The sequence below is a fragment of the Macrobrachium rosenbergii genome, chromosome 51 (genome assembly GCF_040412425.1).
Source record: "Macrobrachium rosenbergii isolate ZJJX-2024 chromosome 51, ASM4041242v1, whole genome shotgun sequence".
Taxonomy (NCBI): Eukaryota; Metazoa; Arthropoda; class Malacostraca; order Decapoda; family Palaemonidae; genus Macrobrachium; species Macrobrachium rosenbergii.
The window spans coordinates 53,623,981-53,647,211 of record NC_089791.1 but is presented as its reverse complement, the minus strand read 5'-3'; the positions used below and the strand labels follow the sequence as shown (position 1 = coordinate 53,647,211).

Genomic DNA, 23,231 nt, shown 5'->3' with positions numbered 1-23,231 from the left:
ATAATAGTAGTAGTAATAGTTTTTTATCCTATCATTTGATGAGAATTCTACTCTTAACTACATTGCGAATTATAAATAAAAATCAATATTAACTTTGAAAAAACTATCATCAGTGATATGACCGCTAATTGCAAGAAAAAGCGTGACGGTACGTTAGCGGCGAGCTCATCCGGGGGGGACGCTTAACAGGTTAATTTTGCCCCATTTTTATGTTGGTGATTTATCATTTAATCACTTAGCATGTTACACATTTTGGTACTTTAATATTGCATATTCAATTTGATTTTCATTTATCAAGATTTCCTCTTCAAATCTTGAGGAATTCTTGATAGTTTAAATTTTGCTTGGTTAACGTAATTTCTTGATAAATTAAGGTTTTTGAATTAATTTTGTTTAAGAATTAATTAAATCTTGTGTTGTTTTCAAGTAGTGGTAAATTTTTTCAGATTGTGAATTCTAATTATGAAATTTTGAAGCTAAAAATAAATTTTTGTATTCAAAATATTTTAAACAGTGAATAGGGTTATTTGCGCGTGCACAAGGCAAAGCGATAAACATGTTTTTGTTCCCTTTAGTTTTGCTGAAGTGAATTAAGACCAGGGAAACATTAATAGTTGTTTGATGGAGTGATGTCCTTTTTCTCTAGTAATTTTCTTGTTTACTTGTTAATACCTCACACACATATCTTGATAAACTCAGTCTGATTTTTCAAGTGATAAGTAAGTTTTAAGGGCTCACTGTTACCTTTAGGGTGCTCAGCTGTAATTTTATTGATATGAGAGTTCAGGTATGTGGCTGAAAGTGCAGTAAATTTTTAGTTTGTGACTAGTTGTGTAACCAGTACTTGGGACACTTCGTGACTATATATATATATATATATATATATATATATATATATATAAGAAATATATATATATATATATATATATATATATATATATATATATACTCTATATATATAAGTATGTATGTATGTGTGTGCGCGTGCGACAGTAGGTCTGTATGAAGCCAAATCAGATCAATTATGTAGTTAATCATTACTGAGACTATAGAGTGACACTTAACAATCTATGCAGTCATTTGTTGTTGCATCTTAAACTGTATTAATTCATCCGCCACAAAATCTGAATCAAGAAAATCACAAAAAACAAAACTTTTCACAAACTTCCTGTCTTACCATTCGAAACCCCATATCTGAACTACCATAGGCTGAGCCTCAAAGCGCGACAGGAGATTCTGCAAGCTGTCAAATTGCAACGCGGAGGAATAGGCACTTGGGGAGGTCTTCCCTTCCTCAGGACCTTCGTCAGGAAGCGTCTGCCCTTCACGGTGAATTTCGTCGTTTCCCGCTTTTCCTGGCTTGTCCTGGAGGACATTGTTGGTGTCCTCACAGAGAGCTTCAGTTGGTAGGTAGTTCCGTTTTGAGCTATAGAAGTCTGAGGAGTTGTCGCCTTGTTTCAGAGTTGCTAACTTGGCGCCTTGTTTCGTCGAGTTTGTTTCACAAGCTGTGTCTCCCTCAGGCTGAATGGCGTCTCTATGTTCATTCAGATTTTCTGAGTTGATTCCGTCTCCCACGAAATGGTGAGCAATGGCGGAGCGGATGCCATAGATTATATCGTCGTTCTGGAAAAAAAACAGTTTAGTTATTAGGAATTTTCTCGAGGAAAAACGTTATCCTTAAGTAAATGTCATATTGTTTGTATATTTCCATCACTATTACATTTTATTACATTAAGTGGCCTAGACATAACGATGAATAAATGCAATAGGTCTAACTGAAAAATGTAAAAAGGAAAACGATTTGTAATTTTCTCTTCGTAAGAGCAACGAAAACTTCGAAATACCGCCTCTTGAGGCATGAACTCATCTAAAATGAACAACAGTTATCACAGAGGGAGAGAGAGAGCTAGGTTTCAACTCCTTTTGGAAGTATCTAGAACAGTGGTTCTTAAACTTTTTTGCCTTGCGCCCCCTGCGCGTTATGTATAGATCCCATCCCCCCCTACACCTGAAAATTTTGCCAACTACAAACTATAAAGGATATATTATCTGTTTGTATACTATTATACTTTATTGCTTATATGAGTATATGGATGAATGATAGATTTTTGTTTCGTTCCTTTTAAATTTTTTATAAGTATGCACTGTACTATGTTTCAATGGAATAAACAATGTTCATAGAAAACGGGTGAAAGAAACATGATGACACCAAATTTTATCTTAATCCTTATTTAAACAGAGTCAGCATTATACAGATTACATCGATAGAAAATATTAGAAAAAATACTAATTACTACAAAAATAAATATTTTTACTATTAATACAATTATTCATGGATCATGACCACATAAAAAATGATTATACATCCTCCTTAGTTATTTATTTATCGATATGTTTGTAGTATTGGAAAATCTCATCATAACAATGAAAGAAAATTCATAAACAAGATTTGAAATGAAAATTGACTTATACTGTATTCTGAATTTTTGGCATGTTTTGAGATAATAATTAGAAAACATATGGAAACAGTGGTAATGTTTTTGGCAATTTTGCAATTAGCATCACAAATTAAAAAACAATAGGCATCATCTGGCAACCCTGCTTGCGCCCTCCCTGGAAGCTTCTGGTGCCCCCTAAGGGGTGCGCCCCCTAGCTTAAGAATCAGTGATCAAGAATACATTGAGCTGTTTAAGCTATTCGTTAACTACATATTAAACAAACGAATACCTTTTTTTATATACATAGTTATTGTTCTCCCTATTATCCCGTTAGTTCTTCGCTGTATTTTGCAAATTCTGTAACCTTGAAATTTATCTCGGTATGGAGAAGAAACCTTCATAGTTAATCTTAGAAAATTTGGAGATGGAAACATATCAAGAAAGTTTGGTATTATGTAACCTGGTTGACTCAAAATAGATTCATTAATGTTTTCCAAGTGACTAATTATATCCTGGAAGTTGTGGAGAAACATGCAAGTAGCGTCGACCACCTTCTTTATCTGAACATTAGGCCCAATGACCAATATGGTTTGGAAGTCGCAAGAGAGTTTAATATCATGAAACCTATTTGACTCACACGATTCATTAGTGTTTTTTAACTATGTCCTGGAAAATTTAGAGGAGAACATGCAAATAGCACCGAACATTTCTTTATCTGAACGTTAGTCCTAATATCAGATGTAGTTTGGAAATCGCCCATACTGGCGACAGCGTGCTTTAGATAACTCCGGTTTCACTTGATTGATTGATAAGATTAAGTCCTTATGCCGACAAGGGCCTCGTCCAGATGTGGCCTGGAAGTGTGATAAGGTGCAGAAGGGAATAATACGCCTAATTTGAACCAGCAAAGACAGACTACGAGAAATTTAATTTAATTAATGAAATAATTTAGTCTACGATCGCACGTTCTCTCTTTGCACAGTTGAAGGGATTTCATGGTATACTAAATAAATCTTGGAAAACATGTTTTGTGGATTTGTGGTCAAAAATATTTATTTTACATGATAAAATAAGTAAAAACGTATTTTATTATATATTTAGCACAATATTTGATAATAAACGAAAAGTTAAAGCCATCCATATAAGGAAATAGTCTTGCATATGGTAGATTCATTGATTTAATAATGAGAGCAGAAGTTACTTTCCATGTCTTTGCATGCCAATGAAATTTAACCCTACCTGTCTGTATGAGAGAGAGAGAGAGAGAGCGAAATATGTAATATTTAAGCCAGTAACAGAACTCGATGACATGGAGACTAACCATTAACCAAGTTTATTGTTTTGTATTTATTTATTCATTATCTGAGAGAGAGAGAGAATATAATTAATTTTTAAGCCAGTAGCATAAGCCAATGACTTGGAGACTAGACATTAATCCATTTTCTTGTTTCGTATTTATTTATTTATTTTTTCACCACTTATCTGTGTGTGTGTGTGTGTGTGTGAGAGAGAGAGAAATAACATTGTTACTTAAGCCAGTAAAAAAAGCCAATGACATGGAGACTAGCCATTAATCCAGTTTATTGTTTCGTATTTTCTCATTTACTTACTTACCTACTTATTTATCTAATTTATCAATTTATTTATTGCTTAATGATACCCACCGCTCGGATGACGTTTTCTCCGAGCTGACAGATAAGGTAAATCCTGAGGGTGACCTCATGCACTCCGGAAAGGGTAATGACCACCAGGAAGGTGTCTCTGATGCCCTCCTTCATTAAGCTGAAGGAGAACATGAACAGCATCCCTTTGACGATGAACATGACCAGGCGGACGTGTAGGACGTATCTGAAGATCTGTAAAAGGTTTATGGTGGTTAATGATGTTATATAACAGAATTTAAACGTATAGAAACGGGACTAAGCTGAGAAGAAGAATGTAACAGAATTTAAAAAGGGGTAGGCCTTCCTCTTGACATCTATTGATTTCCACTGAACTTGCACAGGCTCGAGCCAAGGGGTCTTAGCAAGACCACCGAAAAACAAGGCCTGTTGGATATGACGTGATAGCGTAGAGCTTGGTGGTCCCAAGCCAGCAACTCTCTCTCGCTTCCTTCCCGTACATCACTTGCGTACGAGGTTTTTTCGTGGTTCCGTTGTTTTATTTTTGAACTGGACCATAAAACTTATATGGCATAATGAAGTAGTATGCCATGGATACATCTTGTGTCTTTTATTGGACGAACTTATTATGGTAAGTAGATAAACTCAACAATAAGTTTGTTGCTATAATTATTTGGCTCTTGTTTCTGGATGACATTAGGATAACTTTCGACTGCGATACAAAGTCTGCTTTCATCATACTGGAACCAGCACTATGCGAGTGTAGCCTAACCCAAGTATAGTCTAAGAAAGCTGTAGCCTGAAAAAGGGGTTTAGGTAGTTGTGAGCAACAAGGTAAGGTGCAATATAAAGAAAGACTGGTTTAACCTAGATTGAATTCTAGTAGGAATTCATATAGCCTAAACTAGACTTAACAGAATCTAATATAGGCTAGCCTTTGTCAAAGAACTCCCAGTGTAGCCTATGTCAAACAACTCCCAGTGTAGCCTATGTCAAACAACTCCCATTGTAGCTTATGTCAAACAACTCCTGGTTCAAGACTTCGCAAGAGCTTGGGAAATGGCAAACTGCCAGTCGAATGTCACGACAGGCAAGACTAATAAAGGTAGCAGTAGCCAGTAAGTCAAGTTCAAACAAGTAAACCTACTGCAAGTACAGAGAAACCCCAGAAGAAATTTAACAAAGCATGTTTTAGATGAGAAGAGGATCATTATAGCAATGATTGGGACAAGTGACCTGCGTCAGGTATGACACATAGTAACGTTGCAAACACGATACCTAACTTAGTGATAGAACCTTTAGACAAAGTACTCAAGAGGTGCAATGGCACAGGAATAGAAGTTATAGGTTCATCACAAGTGGAAGTACAGTATAGTGATCAGGAAATAAGCAAGTTACCATTGACAATAATCAAGGCAGGGGACAAACCTTATTGGGCCTAGATCGGTAAAGGTGTATAAAATTAGACTGGCATAGTATTCTACAGTGTATCCCCACCCATTTCAGAGTAACAGACCCCTTTTTTTCGTGTATGATTCAGTACATTTGTTGAAATGTATCAGGAATAATTGATCTTGTCTCATATCAGTTCGCGAGGGTTGGTATATCCTTAAATCCTCTCTCTCTCTCTCCTGAACAACCTGCAAACTCCCGGAAGTTGGTGAACCTGAAGTTGGAGCCCTTCCTGCTTGAAAGAAAATGCAAATAAATAAAAAGTTTGTAGAAATCTGGGACAGAACTTATGTCAATACTTTGTATGGCTTTAAACGAGGTTTAAATTCCCTATTTCCTAAAGTATGTTGCAGACCTTAGGCATATTGGACTCTTCCACCTCCCATTCCCCCTCCTTGCTTGCCGAGTATCAGAATGATAGTTAGATTAATGAAATATACTGCTGCAAGACCTTTAAGTAACGCCTAGAGTGCACCACGTGAGGTGCACTGGCAGCACCACCCCCTACAGGGGTGAATGGTGTAATCGGTGGGGTATGAGGCTGAACTCCAGTAAAACGAAAACACTATTGATTATCAGATCTCGTACAGATTTTCCACTCCATCCTCCACTTCAGGTGGATGGAACTTTGCTGAAAAAGTCTGAAGCTTTAACTATTCTAGGTGTAAATCTTGACTGACATCTTACTTTTGAGAAACATCTAATGAAAGTTTCAGCAAATGCCGCACGTTAGTTAAGGATTGTTCGTAAGGCCTCATATATTTATAACAGTGATAAAATCGGTCCAACCTATTTTAGATCATTTGTGCTTCCTTTACCAGAATACTGTTCTCCGGTGTGGATGTCTGCTTCTGCCAGATTTATCTCTTTTAGACAGAGTGGTTCGTGGTGGTAGGTTACTGTTTCCTAATAGTAGCAGTTATGACTTGGACCATCGACGGATGGTCTCTTGTTTGTCACTTTTTCATAAGTTATATTTTAACAGAGATCTTCCACATTCACAGTTGATCCCTGATCTCCTTTTCCTGCCGAGAGCAACCAGATTCGCTGAACAGCAGTACCAATATGCAGTAAATGTGCCTCGCTGTGGAACTTCTCAGTTCCAGAGGACCTTTATTCCTCACATCGTTGGACTGTGGAACAGCCTCCCAGAGGATGTAGTGCAACTGGAACTTCAGAAGTTCAAGCGAAGATGCAATGCATTACTACCCGGATACTATTCTCCTTGCATTTTGATACATTTTTATCTATTCATTAATTCATTATTTTTTTATTTATTCATTTATTTTTAATTTTTTAACAAGTGATATTTCTTCTTTCTGTGTTTCCCTTCACTTCCTCTGTCTTCTTCCTAGTGAACACCATAATATTCTTTGGAAGCTTGAATTTCAAGTCATTGGCCTCTGTGGGCTTGTTCCATATGAACAGGTTTCAGCTTCTTCTTCTTCTTAATAATATAATAATAATAATAATAATAATAATAATAATAATAATAATAATAAGTCTTAACAGCTCTCTAAGGGAGCCTAATATCATTACTAATAATAAAGAAAGTAGTCTTTAACTGACAGCAATTGGAAAGTGTTGTTAAATTGTTGTCCCTTACGTTGTTGTTCGCGTCAAGAAATCCGTGAATTTGAATCCACTTTCTGGCCACGAGTGTGACGTTCTCATCCGTCCAGTTTTTCGTGTTTCGTACGCATCTGTCAAGTCTCTTGAGGGAAGTGATGACCATCCTGACGAAGACGAAGCTGTATACGTCTAAGAACGCCGGCATGAAGGTGCCTATGAAAGTCGGATACAGCATGAAGTAGGAATACTCGGGGGGAACGATCTTACTGGAGAGCACGAGGGCCACGGTGAAGACTACCGAGTAAACCAGCATGAAGAGGAGCCCCAGGGGGAAATACTTTGGCATCTTGACGGTGGCCTCCTGCTCGTCGATGACCGTGAGGAATCTGACCATCTGAGAGGACCTCTTAATGATCAGTACGAAGGAGTAACAGCAGAAGCCGCAGTTGCAGAAGGTCGGGAACATGAGGACCAGCTGGTACGTAGTCATGACGTTGCAGTAGACGATGTAGCCGATAACGCTGAAGGCGTAGACGTTGCTGAGCATGTAGACGCACGTCGGCAGGAGCTTCCAGAACGATATGGCGTGGGTCTTAGGACCAGTACGAGTGATTATGTGCAAACCAAAGACTGTGGCCACCGTGTGGACGAATTTAGTCGCCTCCCCAAAGGGCATCTCTTCATTTTGAGATGAGTCGCCTGACACACTAGGCCTAGGTTTAAGTAGGACCTGGAAGAGTTCCAAGAACATGGCGTGTATCACTCGAAGTAATTCTATTCACTGTGAAAATCCAGCTATGACCCAGTAATTATAAAGACCAGAGAGGTGAGATAAAGAACGCAGGAGAGGGGAAGACCACTTGAAAGCCTAATTGCTGTGAAAACAGTCATGGTAATGCTTATGATAACGGAAGGGTTTACAGCAATGTCTACAACTCTCCCTTCCATTAATCATCCCATTAAATATTTTAGACTTAGTTTTTTATCATGGTTACTTTAGTCATGGCATACGAAGATGATAATTATAATGAAAATAATTAGATAATATTTAGAACTGGTGATGCAATTCAGAGCACAGCCATATATATTTGTCGTGGACACAGCTTAGGGAAATTCACACAATATACCACAGTTCTAAGTGATTAGTTCAGTGGATTTGTCGAACCTAAACCATATTGTTATATATATTTTGCTCTGAGTTAGAGGCAGAGGGGAGGGGACACTTTGAAACAATTTGGTTTTCAATTACGAAGTTCTAGCTGCATCCCTATATCTTGGGTGCATACTTTTTGCTTCCTAGATATAGGGCTAAAATTCCTTGCGTCCTTTCTCTCTGTTAGCACTTTCTAAGCTTTCTTCTCCTCCTTCCTCCTCTAATCACCTGTTTCCTGAACATGTATATTTAAAAAGAAAATAGTAAAAATCCGTTGGCTGGTTGCCACGTAATCCTGATTACTGACAGCTCCCAAAAAACCAACTCAAAATTAGTAATGCAAGGAGAAAAATGGGCCCAGAATTAGTTCAATTATTTTCGTAAATGAAACAATGTTTCTTGCTTCCATTTAGGATCAAAATATGGAGTTATTCTTTACTTTTGTTTAAAAATAAATAGTTTCAGAATAAAACCATGGCACATATGATGTCCTTCGGTGCCTTTGCAAATGGTGGCTCTGGTATTCATTCCACAATGCACATCTTTGAAATTTTAATATCCTCATTTCAGCTACCTGATTTTTTTTTTATAAACTCCTTAATATCATTACTTATCTTATGGCTAAAAGCAGAAAAAATCAGACCTTAATGGCTCGAAATGGTATTGTTTTGAAAGAGCGCCAATAGATGGCTCTGGCAACTCTTCATGACGTATTGGAGGGCAATTAAGTTCTGTTAGACTAGCCGATCCATCGTGGCGTTTCGGGTTTCGTACCCTATATTTTTGTGTGGCAAATGGCTGGAAAAAACTCCGATTTGTTTCGTACGCTTTTCATTTGTGGGGAAAAGGTAATGCTCTGTATTTATTTTAGGTTGATAGGCCTAATACTGGTAATTATCATGCACCTGAAATATTCACTTTGGGCGTTAGAAGGTGACTCAGTGGTACCTCAGCTGTAGGTCAGTGTAACCAAATTGACTTGGACGTATGTTTTTGGTATTGTTACAACAAGTATTTAATATTTTTCACTGTACGGTCTTATAATGATATCTAAGGAACATTTAAGTTGGATAGTAAACTCAAATACCTCAAGAGAAACCTTACAAAATCAACTAGAACCCCTTTTCAAAGGATTCTACACATAGGCCTATGAGAGTTGATGGCAATTACGGACATTTAAAAATAATTCGGCTTTATGGCTTCTTACCACAATGAGACTTTTATCATTTGCGAACAGTTCTTCAATTGCTTAAGTATCTTATAAATCGAGATAAGCATTAAGATACTTAGGCCTAGGTAAGGGTCAAATTGAAGAAATTAGAAAATTTTTTATAGTAGTGGAATTTTTTCTTCTTTGCATTAGGAGATCTAAGTAGTAGCTCCGCGGCAGCGATTTCCTTCCAACTTGACTCTCTCTACAGTATTTTGTTGCTAATTATGGATTTATCTTCAATTTTTGTCGCACGAATGTAATTAACCTGTAATTAACCCCCGAAGTCCATCCAACAAGGGGTTTCCATACACGATCTTCACAAAACAGAGCACGGGTACGTCTGTTTGGAACGGTTCATATCCTGTCCGGCAAGTGCAGTAACTTGTTAACGTATGGGTATGGGCAACCCCGCCGCCCCCCCCCCCCGGGCCAGTACTAAACACGGCAAAGGGACATTCCATCCCCCCGGTGCCAGTACTAAACACGGCGAAATGCATTTAACTCCCTCCTGTTGGCGAATGGCTCCCTCTCGTTTTTCCCCTCCGGAGGGCGCCTCCCCAACGTAAACATGTTTGCTCCATTTTTGTGTTTTCCTCCACCCAAAACCCTGAATTCCCACACTCCCCCTTTACTGTTGAGTGGAGTTAGGGAGCAAATAACAGTTGGCCGGCAACAAACAAACTCACCGCCAGTATCAGAAGCCCTAAAAATGTAGAAAAAACCAGTTTCCAAGGTAAAAACAGGCGGGGGGCTAGTACTTAGAATTACCTTTGCATTAATTAAACACCAAAGGATTTCATTTACTGGAGGAACGTTACGCTTAGGCGTAACTGAGACGTTGCATTTATATTTCATATATTCATTTACGTTATTAAACAATAAAAACAGTTACGTGAACGCCTTAAAACAGTTTGAAAATTATACGAAGAAAAGAAGACCTATTTGGATATTTCAAGGAATTTGTTTGTACTCGTGTAAATGTGTCAGTGTACATTTATTTGTGTGTGCATTAACTAAATTTTTTCCGATCTTGGTTACCCAAATGCACATTTGACCAGTTGTCAGAGAGAGAGAGACTAATTTAATACCTGTTGTAATATTTTCATTTCTTTTTGCTTGTGCATGAAATATTATCAATAGTAGTTTGCTAATTTCCATAGTCCTAATGGCATATTAAAACTGCAGCTGTATTTGAAGCATCTAAGCATCAGTAATGCTTAGAAAGTCTCATATTTATTGTTAAGTATAAAATCTCGCAAAGTTGCCACGGGCCATTGATCTAAATACAGATAATCTTACGAAGAAAGCTGAGAAATTGAAAGTTGACCCGAAAGTTGATAATCTCATGAAATAGACCGAGTAATTGTAAGTTGTCAAGAGGTAAATTATCCTCATTATATAGAGACGGTAACTTGAGCGGATAAAGTTAAAGAAACGAACTTGCTGATACTTTTTTTCTTTTAAATGTTTATTTTCCAAAAAAATACATTGGTTGTTTACAAATTTTTACATTTATGGTGAAGGATATAATTTACAATAATTTTGAAATATTTACGACTTTGATATGCATTTATCCGTGAAATATTGTTTTAAGGAATCTCCTAATTGAAAACTTAAAATCAATCTGGATCTCTGCATCCTTTCCTGAATCGTTTGGGTCATTTAATAGTTTCCCATTCTTATAACCTTGCCATAGTCCAATAATAAGGTCACTTATTAATATTACTGCAGTGCAACTTGCTGATACTAAGCTCTTCACAGGTTTCGAGCTAAAAAAATGACGACTAATACCCGTTAAGATATAATTTGTTTGAAGGTGTTGTGAAGAAATAGATCGAAGGACTTAAACCAAAAATTACTATTTATAATGTTTATAGTGACGAGGAATATATGCTTGATCAAGTTAGTTTGGAGACCTAATTGGACGTTGACTAGGCCTAGGTTGAAGATATTCCAGTCTAAGGCTACTTGTGACTTGTATGACTGGAATCCTATTTATTCACTGAGAAAATATTTAAGCTATGGCATTTTGTGAGTGTGTGTGATTACGTTTTCTATATATTTTTTTACTGTAACGAAAAAAGTCGTAACTAGAGAAGGCTGTCAAACCAGACTCTGTTCCTACTCGAAATTTATACGTCTAGAATTGAATTTGTAAATCTTTATCCGTTCATGCACACGTGTACTGTCACATAAAAAACAATGAAAAAATGAACAACTAATAAACAAAGAAAACAATAGACCCAAGTGATGTTGCAACTATGGGAAGGCCATATTCCAGTTGATGTCGACTTTCACCTCAGCCAAGGATATAGCCCTACGACAATCCGTATAATAGAGGGATGTGGCGCATTAGGCCTACCTGTATATATATTTTTTTTTATTTCTGCTCGGCTGGTCTCCAGTGGCGCCATATATCCGCCTCCTCGAGAGCTGGACTCGCTTCATCAAACAAAAACGAACATTTTTTTTTGCAAATGGACAATAAATATTAGAACACAAAATCAACTGAATAATTTAATTACATTTTATGGTGACGCGTTTTGGAGGTTTTAGAGTAGGCCTAAGGTATTTCTGCCTCAGAAAAGATGGAGGATTATAAGAACCAGAAAAAAAATGGAAGTTGGAAGGGAGTTTCGATGCTTGGAGGTCAGTGTGAAATATAAGTCACTGAATAACTGAAATTCTTTAGAAGTTTGCAAGGAAAATACTCTTTCACACGTCAGTTGATAAAGTTACTATATATGCTCTCGCACGTGAATGCGTCCGCACGTAGGCCTATATCATTCATTTCCTATATGTATATCAAAATGTTCGTGCTATGTATACCTCTGTATTATGTATAATGGATGCATAAGTGCTACCTATGCATGGAAGACATAGAAGGGAATAAATGACATACTAGTTTCTTATATTTTAAATTCTTAAATGTCATAATGTTTACATTTTCATTCTTCGTCTTAATATCTTATGAATCTCTCTCCTCTCTCTCTCTCTCTCTCTCTCTCTCTCTCTCTCTCTCTCTCTCTCTCTCTCTTATCCGCGAGCGAAAGCATCGAGAGGCATAATGCAGTAGAGAGAGAGAGAGAGAGAGGAGGAGGGAGGGAGTTGGGGGGAGGAAGTTGCACCTGGATCTAGTCAATCAAGAGAATGAGCGAGGTGATGGTGTCGTTTTTATATCATTATTACTGACATTATTATTATTACTTTTATTACTGAGGTTGTTGCTGATAATAATAATGAAATTATTATTATTATTGTTGTTAAATGTATCTTTGCTCTTTTGTTAGTAACACTGTTATTATTATAAATATGAATATTGTTGATAATAATAATAGTAGTGGTAGTAGAGTGATTCTTGCATTAGTATCCGACGTTATTATTATTATTATTATTATTATTATTATTATTATTATTATTATTATTATTATTATTATTCCAGACGTGTAAAAATGTATCAGCAAACAAAAACGCGCGTCCACGCACACACATACATACATACATACATATACACAAATATGTGTATGTATGTATGTATGTATGTATGTATGTATGTATGTATGTATGTATGTATAAGGTAACACCACAATCCCATTCGACTTTCATTTATAGAAATGAAAAGAAACTCTTTTTTTTCCATGGTTACCGACTCATTTACTGCATAGACAAAACATCCATTTTCTGAATAACGTTATCACTCACTCAAACACTCGTCATGATAACGACCGTTGTCAGTATGACTCAACCCACGACCGCAAATGTCCAATACGCTCTCTCTCTCTCTCTCTCTGCCATTACATGAACAAACATACAATCTGCTAATTTTTTTATGGAGCCAGAGGAAGACCTGGACTTGAGTTAGACCTATAAACCTCACCTCTCTCTCTCTCTCTCTCTCTCTCTCTTTCTCTCTCTCTCTCTCTCTCATTACATGAATGAACATACATTCTACCAATTTTATTCATAGTGTGTGTGTGTTTGTGGATGTGAGATGAGCCAACAATTTGTAAGACAGTCGTTATTTTCCTAGTTATAATTAAAGGCCTAGCTCTGACATTCCCTGTAATTGTATTGTATCATGGAAAAGAATTTACAGTAAAACTATAACAGGAAATGAGAGATTTTCTAACATCAGAGAGAGAGAAAGAGAAATCCAACGTGTTTCCTCCCTTGGTCTTAATGCTATTGACAGGATCCAGAGAAGATCTTCTGTGGATCCTGGATATTGATTTGCAGTGCGTTCCCTCACATCAGACATTCATACGAACTAACGCTAAAGAATATCAACTTAAAAAGTAACGTCAGGTTGTTTGACCAATTCTAGTGGTCCACACCAGGCTCCTTATTCCCTTTTACACTAAATAACACTTAGGGGTCTCCCGTGGACACGTTTCTGCATTGGCAAAAGTCCAACTTGAATCTAAACCGACCACCTGCAAAGTTGGCATCCGCAGAATACGAACAGACAAAGCAGGTAATTATTATATATATATATATATATATATATATATATATATATATATATATATATATATATATATGTATGTATGTATGTCTGTATGTATATGCATATATATATATATATATGTGTGTGTATATATATATATATATATATATATATATATATATATATATATATATATATATATAACTTTTCAACGCTGTTATGATATCAGATCCAAGATAATACCTGCAAGGAAGTGACTTTTAACTGTGAGAAAATGAGAACTCTGTCGCGGCTGTAATTAGGCCTAGTGGCAACTGTTGGACAATTACAGCATTGATTTCTGCAGTTTAGCATCGAACTATAATTTTTATGGAATGCTCCAGTAGCAAGAGCCCGTACTGGCATGAAGCCAATTGATCTACACCGACAGGAGATTGATAAAAGCAGTAGAACAAGTACATTTTTGTGGTAATTCTCGTCACCACTTCAGCATGAGTATTGAATGGATGGCTACTTATAGTGACTTTTTTTTTATAAGTTTCACTTTTTCATGAGTGCATTTTGAGTTTCAGATTTATATCAAAGTTTTGATTTTACTCCAACTCTTGAGGAAATCGCCAAGAAGGAAGGGATGCAGAGAGCGAGAGAGAGATAGTAACAAGTACATCGAAGCGAGCGGTATAAAGTGAATGCATTGTAGGCACTGAAATGAATAAAAGTGAATGATTTAAGCCGTAAAAATTAAGGGCCGAGTAGTAGGTCTTAAGTTTAAACATCTGAGTTCCCCTACAGAGGAGTGATGTCGAACAAGTGAAAGGGGAACCTTTTGAATTATTTGTTTCTGTCACGTGACTGATTATTAAACATTTTATTTATTTTACATGTTGCCCTGGAAAAGACCGACAGATTTTGAATGACCTACTAAGTTTCTAAAGGCAGTCTGTTTTATCTTTAAGAATATTCTTTGTCGTATTGCAGAGTTCAGGCTGGTGAAAGACAGTCGCATAATTAATTTTCTTTGTTGTTGTTGTTGTTGTTGTTGTTGTTCTTCTTCTTCTTCTTCTTCATATTATTATTATTTTTTTATTATTTGCTTTCCAGAATATCCGGATTAAGAAATCCCTTTTAAAGTCGAGTGCTTAATATTTAGTTGTTTCAATGTATACCAATACATCTCAGATACAACTTTTTTTATGGGTAATTTTATCCTACTTAATAATAATAATAATAATAATAATAATAATAATAATAATAATTATTATTATTATTATTATTATTATTATTATTATTATTATTATTATTATTATTTTTAAAATTAACAAACATTCGTATGGAACAAGCCTGAAGTTTTCACAGAGCAGAATACCCAACGCAGTGAAAACAGAAGGAAAAGAATGACATAAATAATAAGTGAATTGAGATAAACTAACCATTAGGAATAAACAGCAATTGAAATATAACAGGAAGAGCAAGTCACTTGTTGCACGGTGAAAGTAGTCTTTATTAATTCCATGAAGCCCGTTTAGGCAGAATGAGGTTGAATTCACCGTAAAAGTTCCCTGCTTTTAAGCTATAGGACTACGCCGTAACAGAGTCTGATTGTAATAAATTCCCCGTGCTCAGATAAAGTAGAACTGTGTTCAGTCGCGGTCCTCGTTAATGCCTTAAAATGTGGGGTCACTAGGGTTCATTGTCTGACATCTAGCAGCTTGCCGCCAAACTTTGGACGAGGTAGCCACAATCTTTTTAGCTTTCACACAGAATATAAAGTTGATGTCACGAAGGAGTGAGCTAGCGCGGCTTCAGTTATTCGATCAATATTGGCTGCATAGTGAAAGATTTTGACGGTTAGAGGCCAAAAAATGCGAATCTACAAACTCGTGAGACACTGCCTTTACATAGGCCTAAAATTAACACCCGAGCTGCTTATTTAAGGCTTCCCCCGTCAGCTGGCGGTTCGAACTCGCGAGACAAGAATAAGTTTAGATTTATTTTCCTATTTTTGACCGTTGGTGGCAATAAAACGTTTGTCACAAAGTTTATAAATTCTTTTACTAATAAATTGAACATACGAATATTACAGAGCTGGACGAGGCCGACCAAGCTGCTATATCTCAAACACTTTCATAGTATGCTAAGGCCAAGGAAAATAGGCCTTTCGAAACCGGATTCCTTCCCGCGATAGGCCTATTGTGCGGCTAAGTGGGTACGGGGAGGAGAAAACTTGCCTGAAACTTTCGTTTCACTATTTCAAAATCTAACGAGGAAGATTTTACTCTGTGCTTTCAGTATTAAAGCATAAAGGTCGTATGCGGAACTGTACTAGTAATTACAGGCGAATGTCACGATAAGAGCGTGACAGAGAAAGTATTCGATGAAAAAATTATCGACGGCCCCAATGGAGTACGAGAGTGGGAGGAGCCTGTCCTGAGCGGAGGTAACGCAGTCTGAGTCCCAGACACGGTGTCAGTAGTCTCCCTCAAGCATTTGTGGCAGAATTCGGTCTATGTCGTTTTATGTGAAAGCATTAATGAATTGCGTGTAGAATGCATAAAGACAGCAGCACTTCCGGTAATAAGACACTGCCGCATATCAAGTATTCAAGTAATTATGAAGTTTATTTATGAGTTCTAACAGGACAAGGGGGACTCAAAGAGTCTGCTCTTAACGTCTTTTCCAAACTTTTAAATGATTTTGCACTCCTCCGGCGTGTTTGTGCTTTTAAAGTGACTGTTCATTATTGTGGTGATGCAGAAGTTATTGCTAAATAAAAGGAACGGTGGTATAAATTGCTTGGTTTCGCTAAGCTTGACAAATATCAATACAAGCACAATAAATCTTTAGAAAGTGTTCGTTTATGTTTGTGAGGGAACGCTGTATTGTGCTCAGGCCACTGCCAGTGTTGGAAAAGCGTCTTTTCTTCGTGTAATATTTTTGCTAGCTTTGACTCCAGTTGAATTATAGCGTTACATTTATTATTATTATTATTATTATTATTATTATTATTATTATTATTATTATTATTATTATTATTATATATTTTACTCAGGAGTTACATCGAATTTAAACGCGTTTGTCTAGTTATTTATGAAGACTCGAGAAACAAATCATTATTATTTGTAAATCATTTTAAGGTAAGGTTGTATATATATGTATATATATATATATATATATATATATATATATATATATATATATATATATATATATATATCATAAAATCTAGATTGGTTTGGGAGGCAAAAATTAAATAACTTTTTGGCAGAAAAAAAAGTTTTTTTTTGGCTTATGACTACTCTAGGCTATATTAGCATAAAATATTTTAAGGCTTAGTTTGCTACCCTCCAGATATACTCTAATTATCTAGAGAGATGGATATGTCGTTTGTAGTTCATGATGGTTTGTAAAACTTCTATTTCTTATCTCTTAAGCTCTAAATTAAATATGAAAAATGGGAAACGCATTTACTTCAATTTTAAATCATTTATGGCTGTTTTTGTATCTGAAATGAGGATAGTCTTGCTTCTATGACTATCCATATTTTATGCAAATTCTTTCTTCAGTGTCACAGCCCACTGAAGAAAATGACTTAGGCCTAGTTTAATACTTCAGAGCATGATGCGTTTATGCAAAATCTTTCTTCAGTGTCACAGCTCACTGAAGAAAATGACTTAGGCCTAGTCTAATGCTTCATTGCATGAAACATTAGGAAATGTATACGTATAGCCTACCATCATTGGTATTTCTACCTCAGTGAAAAGGACCTGATTTAAATGTCTCTTTGCAGTTACGTGGCTAAATAAAAGCAGTTAACTGCTAATTCAGAAAAAGATTTTCCTCTTGTGGTTAAAGGTTAGGACACTCACTTCTGCTACTTTGAAGACCCGGGCTTGAACCACAGGTGAAGCCGGAGCAGTATGTTAATAAGGATTGCATCTTTGTTGATTTAAACACTGAATCAAGCACTGGTAGTTAGTTAGCCGTAACGTGAAGGCATGCACTGTTTTTATATAATATATATATATATATATATATATATATATATATATATATATATATATATATATATATATATATATTAGCCTATAAGTCGAAACGTCACAAGGAGATGTCAGGTGGTAATTTTCAGGATATACATATACTGTATTTATATATGTATATATATATATGATTATATTTATATAATATATATATTTACTATTATATATATATATATATATATATATATATTTACAATTATATTTATAATATTTATTTTATATATATACATATGTATTACTGTATATATATATATATATATATATATATATATATATATATATATATATATATTACATTATATATATATATATATATATATATATATATATATATATATACATACATACATACTGCAGGCTTTTAGAGCATTGTTGCAATTCATTACAGCTCACACCAGATGCTTAAGACCTGTTGTAAGTTGGAATGTGTTTGTATCACCTTATTTCCGTCTCCACAAATAGTAACAAAGGCTGTTAATTATCAATATGAATATAAACCCAGCTTTTATTCGCACGCAGGATAATCATTAGTATGGAGCACACAATATTATGATTGTGTATATATATATATATATATATATATATATATATATATATATATATATATATATATATATATACATATACATATATATATATATATATATATATATATATATATAATCTTTGTATGTATACATATATAAATATATGTATATGCACATAGGCTATATGTTGTATATGTAAATATGTATATACATATGCAGTTATACATACATACATACATACATACATATATATATATACATATATATATATATATATATATATATATATATATATATATATATATTTCCTGCTGACCGTTAAACTAATTTTCATAATTAGGATTAGATCTAACATCTAAAAAATGAGACATCAGTTACTGACACTTTCATCATTTAATTAGTGAATCAGCGACGAACTTTTGCAAAAAAAAAATAATAATAGTCTCACAGCATTAGCTGCCTAATACACTTACTCATCAACGCTTTCACGTTCCCTGCCCACAGATTGTACTGCTCACATATGTATTGAATTCCACCGCATCTGCCAACGTAGGCCCCTGCTGTAGCTGCAACCCCCTCATTCCTTTCACTGTACCTCCGTTCATGTTCTCCTTCTTCCATCTTACTTTCCGCCATCTCATAATAGTTTCATAGGGCAACTGCGAGGTTTTCCTCCTGTTACACTTTTCGAACCTTATTACTCTCAATTTCCTTTCAGCTCTGAGTGGCCTTACCATAGATTCCAACGTTTGGCCTTTGGCCTAAATTTTATATTCCATTCCATTCTACTTTTCTTCCTCTAAAGACTTCCGAACTAAACGCTATTTCCAGTTGTGACATTAGATAATTTGACATCAGTCTGTTAACAGACCTACACTTTTTTGACGTGTAATTCTCTCTCTCTGTGTGACGAAACGATCCCATAATATTATGATCCACCTTTTATCCATGTATCTCCACGTTTTTAACCAACCCTCCTTTCTCCACGTAAACTAGTTAGACAAACTGCATTAACTTCTCCATTTTGTTTTTCATTTTTCATTCAACACTTACCCCATTTCCATAACGTTCTGACTTAAAATTCCTTCATGCAGTTCAGCTTTTACTTCTCCTGACATTCTTTTTTTTTTCTTTTCTTCCAAACCTTTAATCTTCTGAGCTTCATCATTTTTGTGTGGATGTACCTCTTCTCAAACCAGACCTCCATCCATAACATTTATTCCCAGCTACTTTCATAAACCAGCATTTGACACTGCCACATCTACACTGATTGCTTAAACTTTCTGGCTTGTATTTGACTTCCAGTCTTATGACGCTAAATATATATTTTGCATTCTAGCACTAATGCTCTCAAACTTTCACCAGAGCCTGCAGCTTGTGTTTACCGTCACCTGTAAAATTTAATGTCATTTGCAAACAATACCTAATCGACACCTCATTTACAGCCCTATCTATCGTTCTACAAATTACTCCTGTATAGGTTCTTTCACTTTGTAAGCAGATAGAGCAGTAAAAGCTTTCAATATTGACCTCTGATCAGTAATAAAATATGATAATGTATGTGACAAAGTGTTGAACAGTGAAGCCTATTATAAGGCGACGTAAATATAGTATTGATGAAACTCCTCTTTCATTATATCTCTTCAAGCCTAATAGACTATCATACAAGGCTTTTCATCTTGATGTAAAACCTTAAAAAGATGGTTAAGCTTAATACATATTGTACCTTTTTTAATCTTTGACAATCGTACCTTAAAAAGAGAAATTATAATTTACAGACAAAGTAGTTAAATTTTTTAAGTAAAAGTGATAAATGCATATATATATATATATACATACATACATACATACATACATACATACACATACATACTCACGTTTGTAAACCTGCAAGTATTTTTGTGCTCCAGGGCAGAATCTTGTTAATTACATTGGTTACATTCTTGCTAAATACCACTAATAATTTAATATTATAGTTTACCAGCTCATACTTACCATTTATGTTTTTAACACCTGAACCCATATCTGCAACCCCTTTCATTCTTTTTAATGCACCTCCATTTGTATTATCTTTCTTCCATCTTACTTTCCACCCTCTCCTAACAATTATTTCACTGTGCAGCTACGAGGTTTTCCTCCTGTTAAATCTTTAAAAAGCCTTTTTGCTCTCAATTTCCGTTTCAGCGCTGAATGACATCATCATAGGTCCCAGGGTTTTGCCTTTGGCCTAAATTTTACATTCAAATTCCAATTTAAAAACTTGAATGGCTCGCTATATTTTACATTTATTTATTTCTTTATATATTAACTTATTTATTTATTTATTTATTTATTTGCAGAGATGAGTAGGCCGTCGGTGATAGAGTGCCTAAGATGTCTTGCCCACTATTGGCAATACCTGTTGTTATTTATCACGCCATTTGCCCTGTTACCTGTGGCAGTCATTGGGCATACAGTTGTAAGTATCGTGATTATCAGAGTTTCAATATATTTCATTATGTATACTGATCCTGAGATGGGGTTGAACAGAATAGAAGTAATTGTTCAGATGGGCAGAAAATGACACTTTTTTATGAGCATGCAAATGAAACGTCAAGAATGAATTATAGTAGAAAAAGAAAATGGTTGAAGGCAGAATGTTAAGATATGCTTTATATTTTTTAACATTTCTCTCTTGAAGGCACACACACACACACACACACACACACCACACAGTTATAATGACCCTACACTAAATACCTGGATTCTTAAACGTCCGTAGGGGGGTAGCGCCATCAGGGGACCTCACGCGGTGCATTGTAGGCATTACTTAAGGTTCTTTGCGGCGTCCCCTAGGCAACCCCTTTCATTCCTTTTACTGTACTTCCGTTCATATTCTCTTTCATCCATCTTACATTCCACCATCTCCTAACAATTGTTTCATAGTGCAACTGCGAGGTTTTTCCTCTTGTTATGCCTTTAAAACGTTTTTTACATTCAGTTTCCCTTTCAGCGCTGATTGGCCTCATCATAGGTCCCAGCGCTTGCTTGGCCTTTGGCCTAAATTCTCTATTCAGTTGTATTCCGTCCTTGAAACACACACACACACACACACACACACACAGTTGTAATGCCCCCATACTGAGCACTCTTAATTCCCCACCAGGAGTTCCGCTGCGCCTATGTGATCCTAGTCATGGCTACTTATTGGGTGACGGAGGCCATACCCTTGGCCGTGACGGCGCTGATACCCGTCTTCGCCTTCCCCCTCTTCGGGATCCTGGGCACGAGGGCCGTGACGGCCGTCTACATGAAGGACACGAACTTCATGTTCATGGGCGGTCTGATCATGGCGGTGGCCGTAGAACACTGCAACCTGCACAAGAGGATCGCTCTCTTCGTCATGATGCACATGGGTGAGTGAGTGGGTTCGGTCTAGCGGTTCGAGAAGAAGAAAGGATTCAGGGTTAGGCTTATCAAGAGGTTACTTATCAATTCATGTTTGAATTTTATGCTGTGTTCCTTTCTTTCTCTCTCTCCCTCTCTCTCTCTCTTTCTTTCATTCTTTCTTTCTTTCTCACTTTGAATCTTCAGCTGAAGACCCTTATGGACAACGTCAGCACTGTTTTACAGTATACAGTCATTCCGTAATGGACCCGTTCTTGAAGGATTGTTTTTTGCGTGACTGTTAGGACATAATCCAAAAATCCTAAGGTATCAGTGTCTTTAAAACAATATCATCAGTAGTTATGACTTTTATCATAGTATACTAGTCCCGTGATAATCAACAAGTATAGTTGACAAAAGACAGTTATTGCTGTTTTGTGAATGGAGACGTGAGTAAATATGAGATGAGTTTCCCATGAGAATGAGCATCATAATAGCAAGAAAAAGAGAAAGGAAATTCACAATTAGGCATACTCCGTTTACCATCATTGTAACTCATTACCAATATCATTAGATTTCTATAATTATTTTCTCTTGGCAATGTTATTAAATGCTTGACTGTAGTAAAAGATAAACTATAATAATTCAGGGAGATTCCTTATTTCTGGAAAGTTACCTAGTATATAAAACTGACAGAAACTTTCAAGGGATTTTGCATTTCAGAGGTATAAGGTCCCATCCTCATTACAAGAAACTCATCTATGCCTGGAAAAAAATATCTCTTACCATCATACCTTAATCTCAGATGCAATGACCACATGCCCAGACCATCCTCCTCCTCCCCACAACTTCCTATCCTCTGGTAACCGCCTCCCATGACCCATGTCCCCTGTCTTATCCATCATTGTCCTAAATTTAACCAGAATGACGGAAAGCAGGTGAGCTTAAATTTGTAAAACTCTACATTACAAAAGATTAAAATTTCGGACACCAGCAGCTTTCAGTTGGCGTTTTTCTCCAGTTCTCCAACACTTAATTAATTTTTGAAAATGATTAAATGACATTGAACAGATTGTGGTCTCATGAAAGTTGTTTTTGTTAGGGTAAAGTATAAACTGAGTAATTGAGCATTAAACATATTTCGTAGCAATAAAAACATCAATGAGATTTTCTAAACTAGAATTTGATAGATTTTGGCAAATTTCTGACAAATATTTACCGTAAACATTCCAAACATTTTTTTTTTTATGTTTTGTGTTTATAACCACATATTATTGGGGGCAAGGGAGAGTCACGGAAGTCTGATAATGCTGACGCATAAAAAAAAAAACGGAAGAAACAGAACGGTTACACTGCACACGTCTTGGATACGGCAATATCTGTAAGAACCCAGACGCAGTG

The 23,231-nt window shown here is 35.9% G+C and overlaps 1 protein-coding gene across 5 annotated transcripts in view; it reads left to right on the top strand.

The window, feature by feature from the left end:
• LOC136833416 (Na(+)/citrate cotransporter-like) overlaps positions 1-23,231 on the top strand; it is a 59,682-nt gene that overhangs the window by 19,719 nt on the left and 16,732 nt on the right. The window contains exons 1-3 of one of the 5 annotated variants that reach the window (XM_067095552.1): positions 8,982-9,085; positions 20,804-20,922; positions 21,610-21,859. In XM_067095552.1, the coding sequence (XP_066951653.1) occupies positions 20,806-20,922; positions 21,610-21,859 (367 nt within the window). In that variant the 5' untranslated portion in view covers positions 8,982-9,085; positions 20,804-20,805. Of the gene's footprint in view, positions 1-8,981; positions 9,086-16,206; positions 16,502-20,803; positions 20,923-21,609; positions 21,860-23,231 lie in introns of those variants that run through there. The other 4 variants (XM_067095553.1, XM_067095550.1, XM_067095549.1 and 1 more) reach the window with 4 other exon arrangements.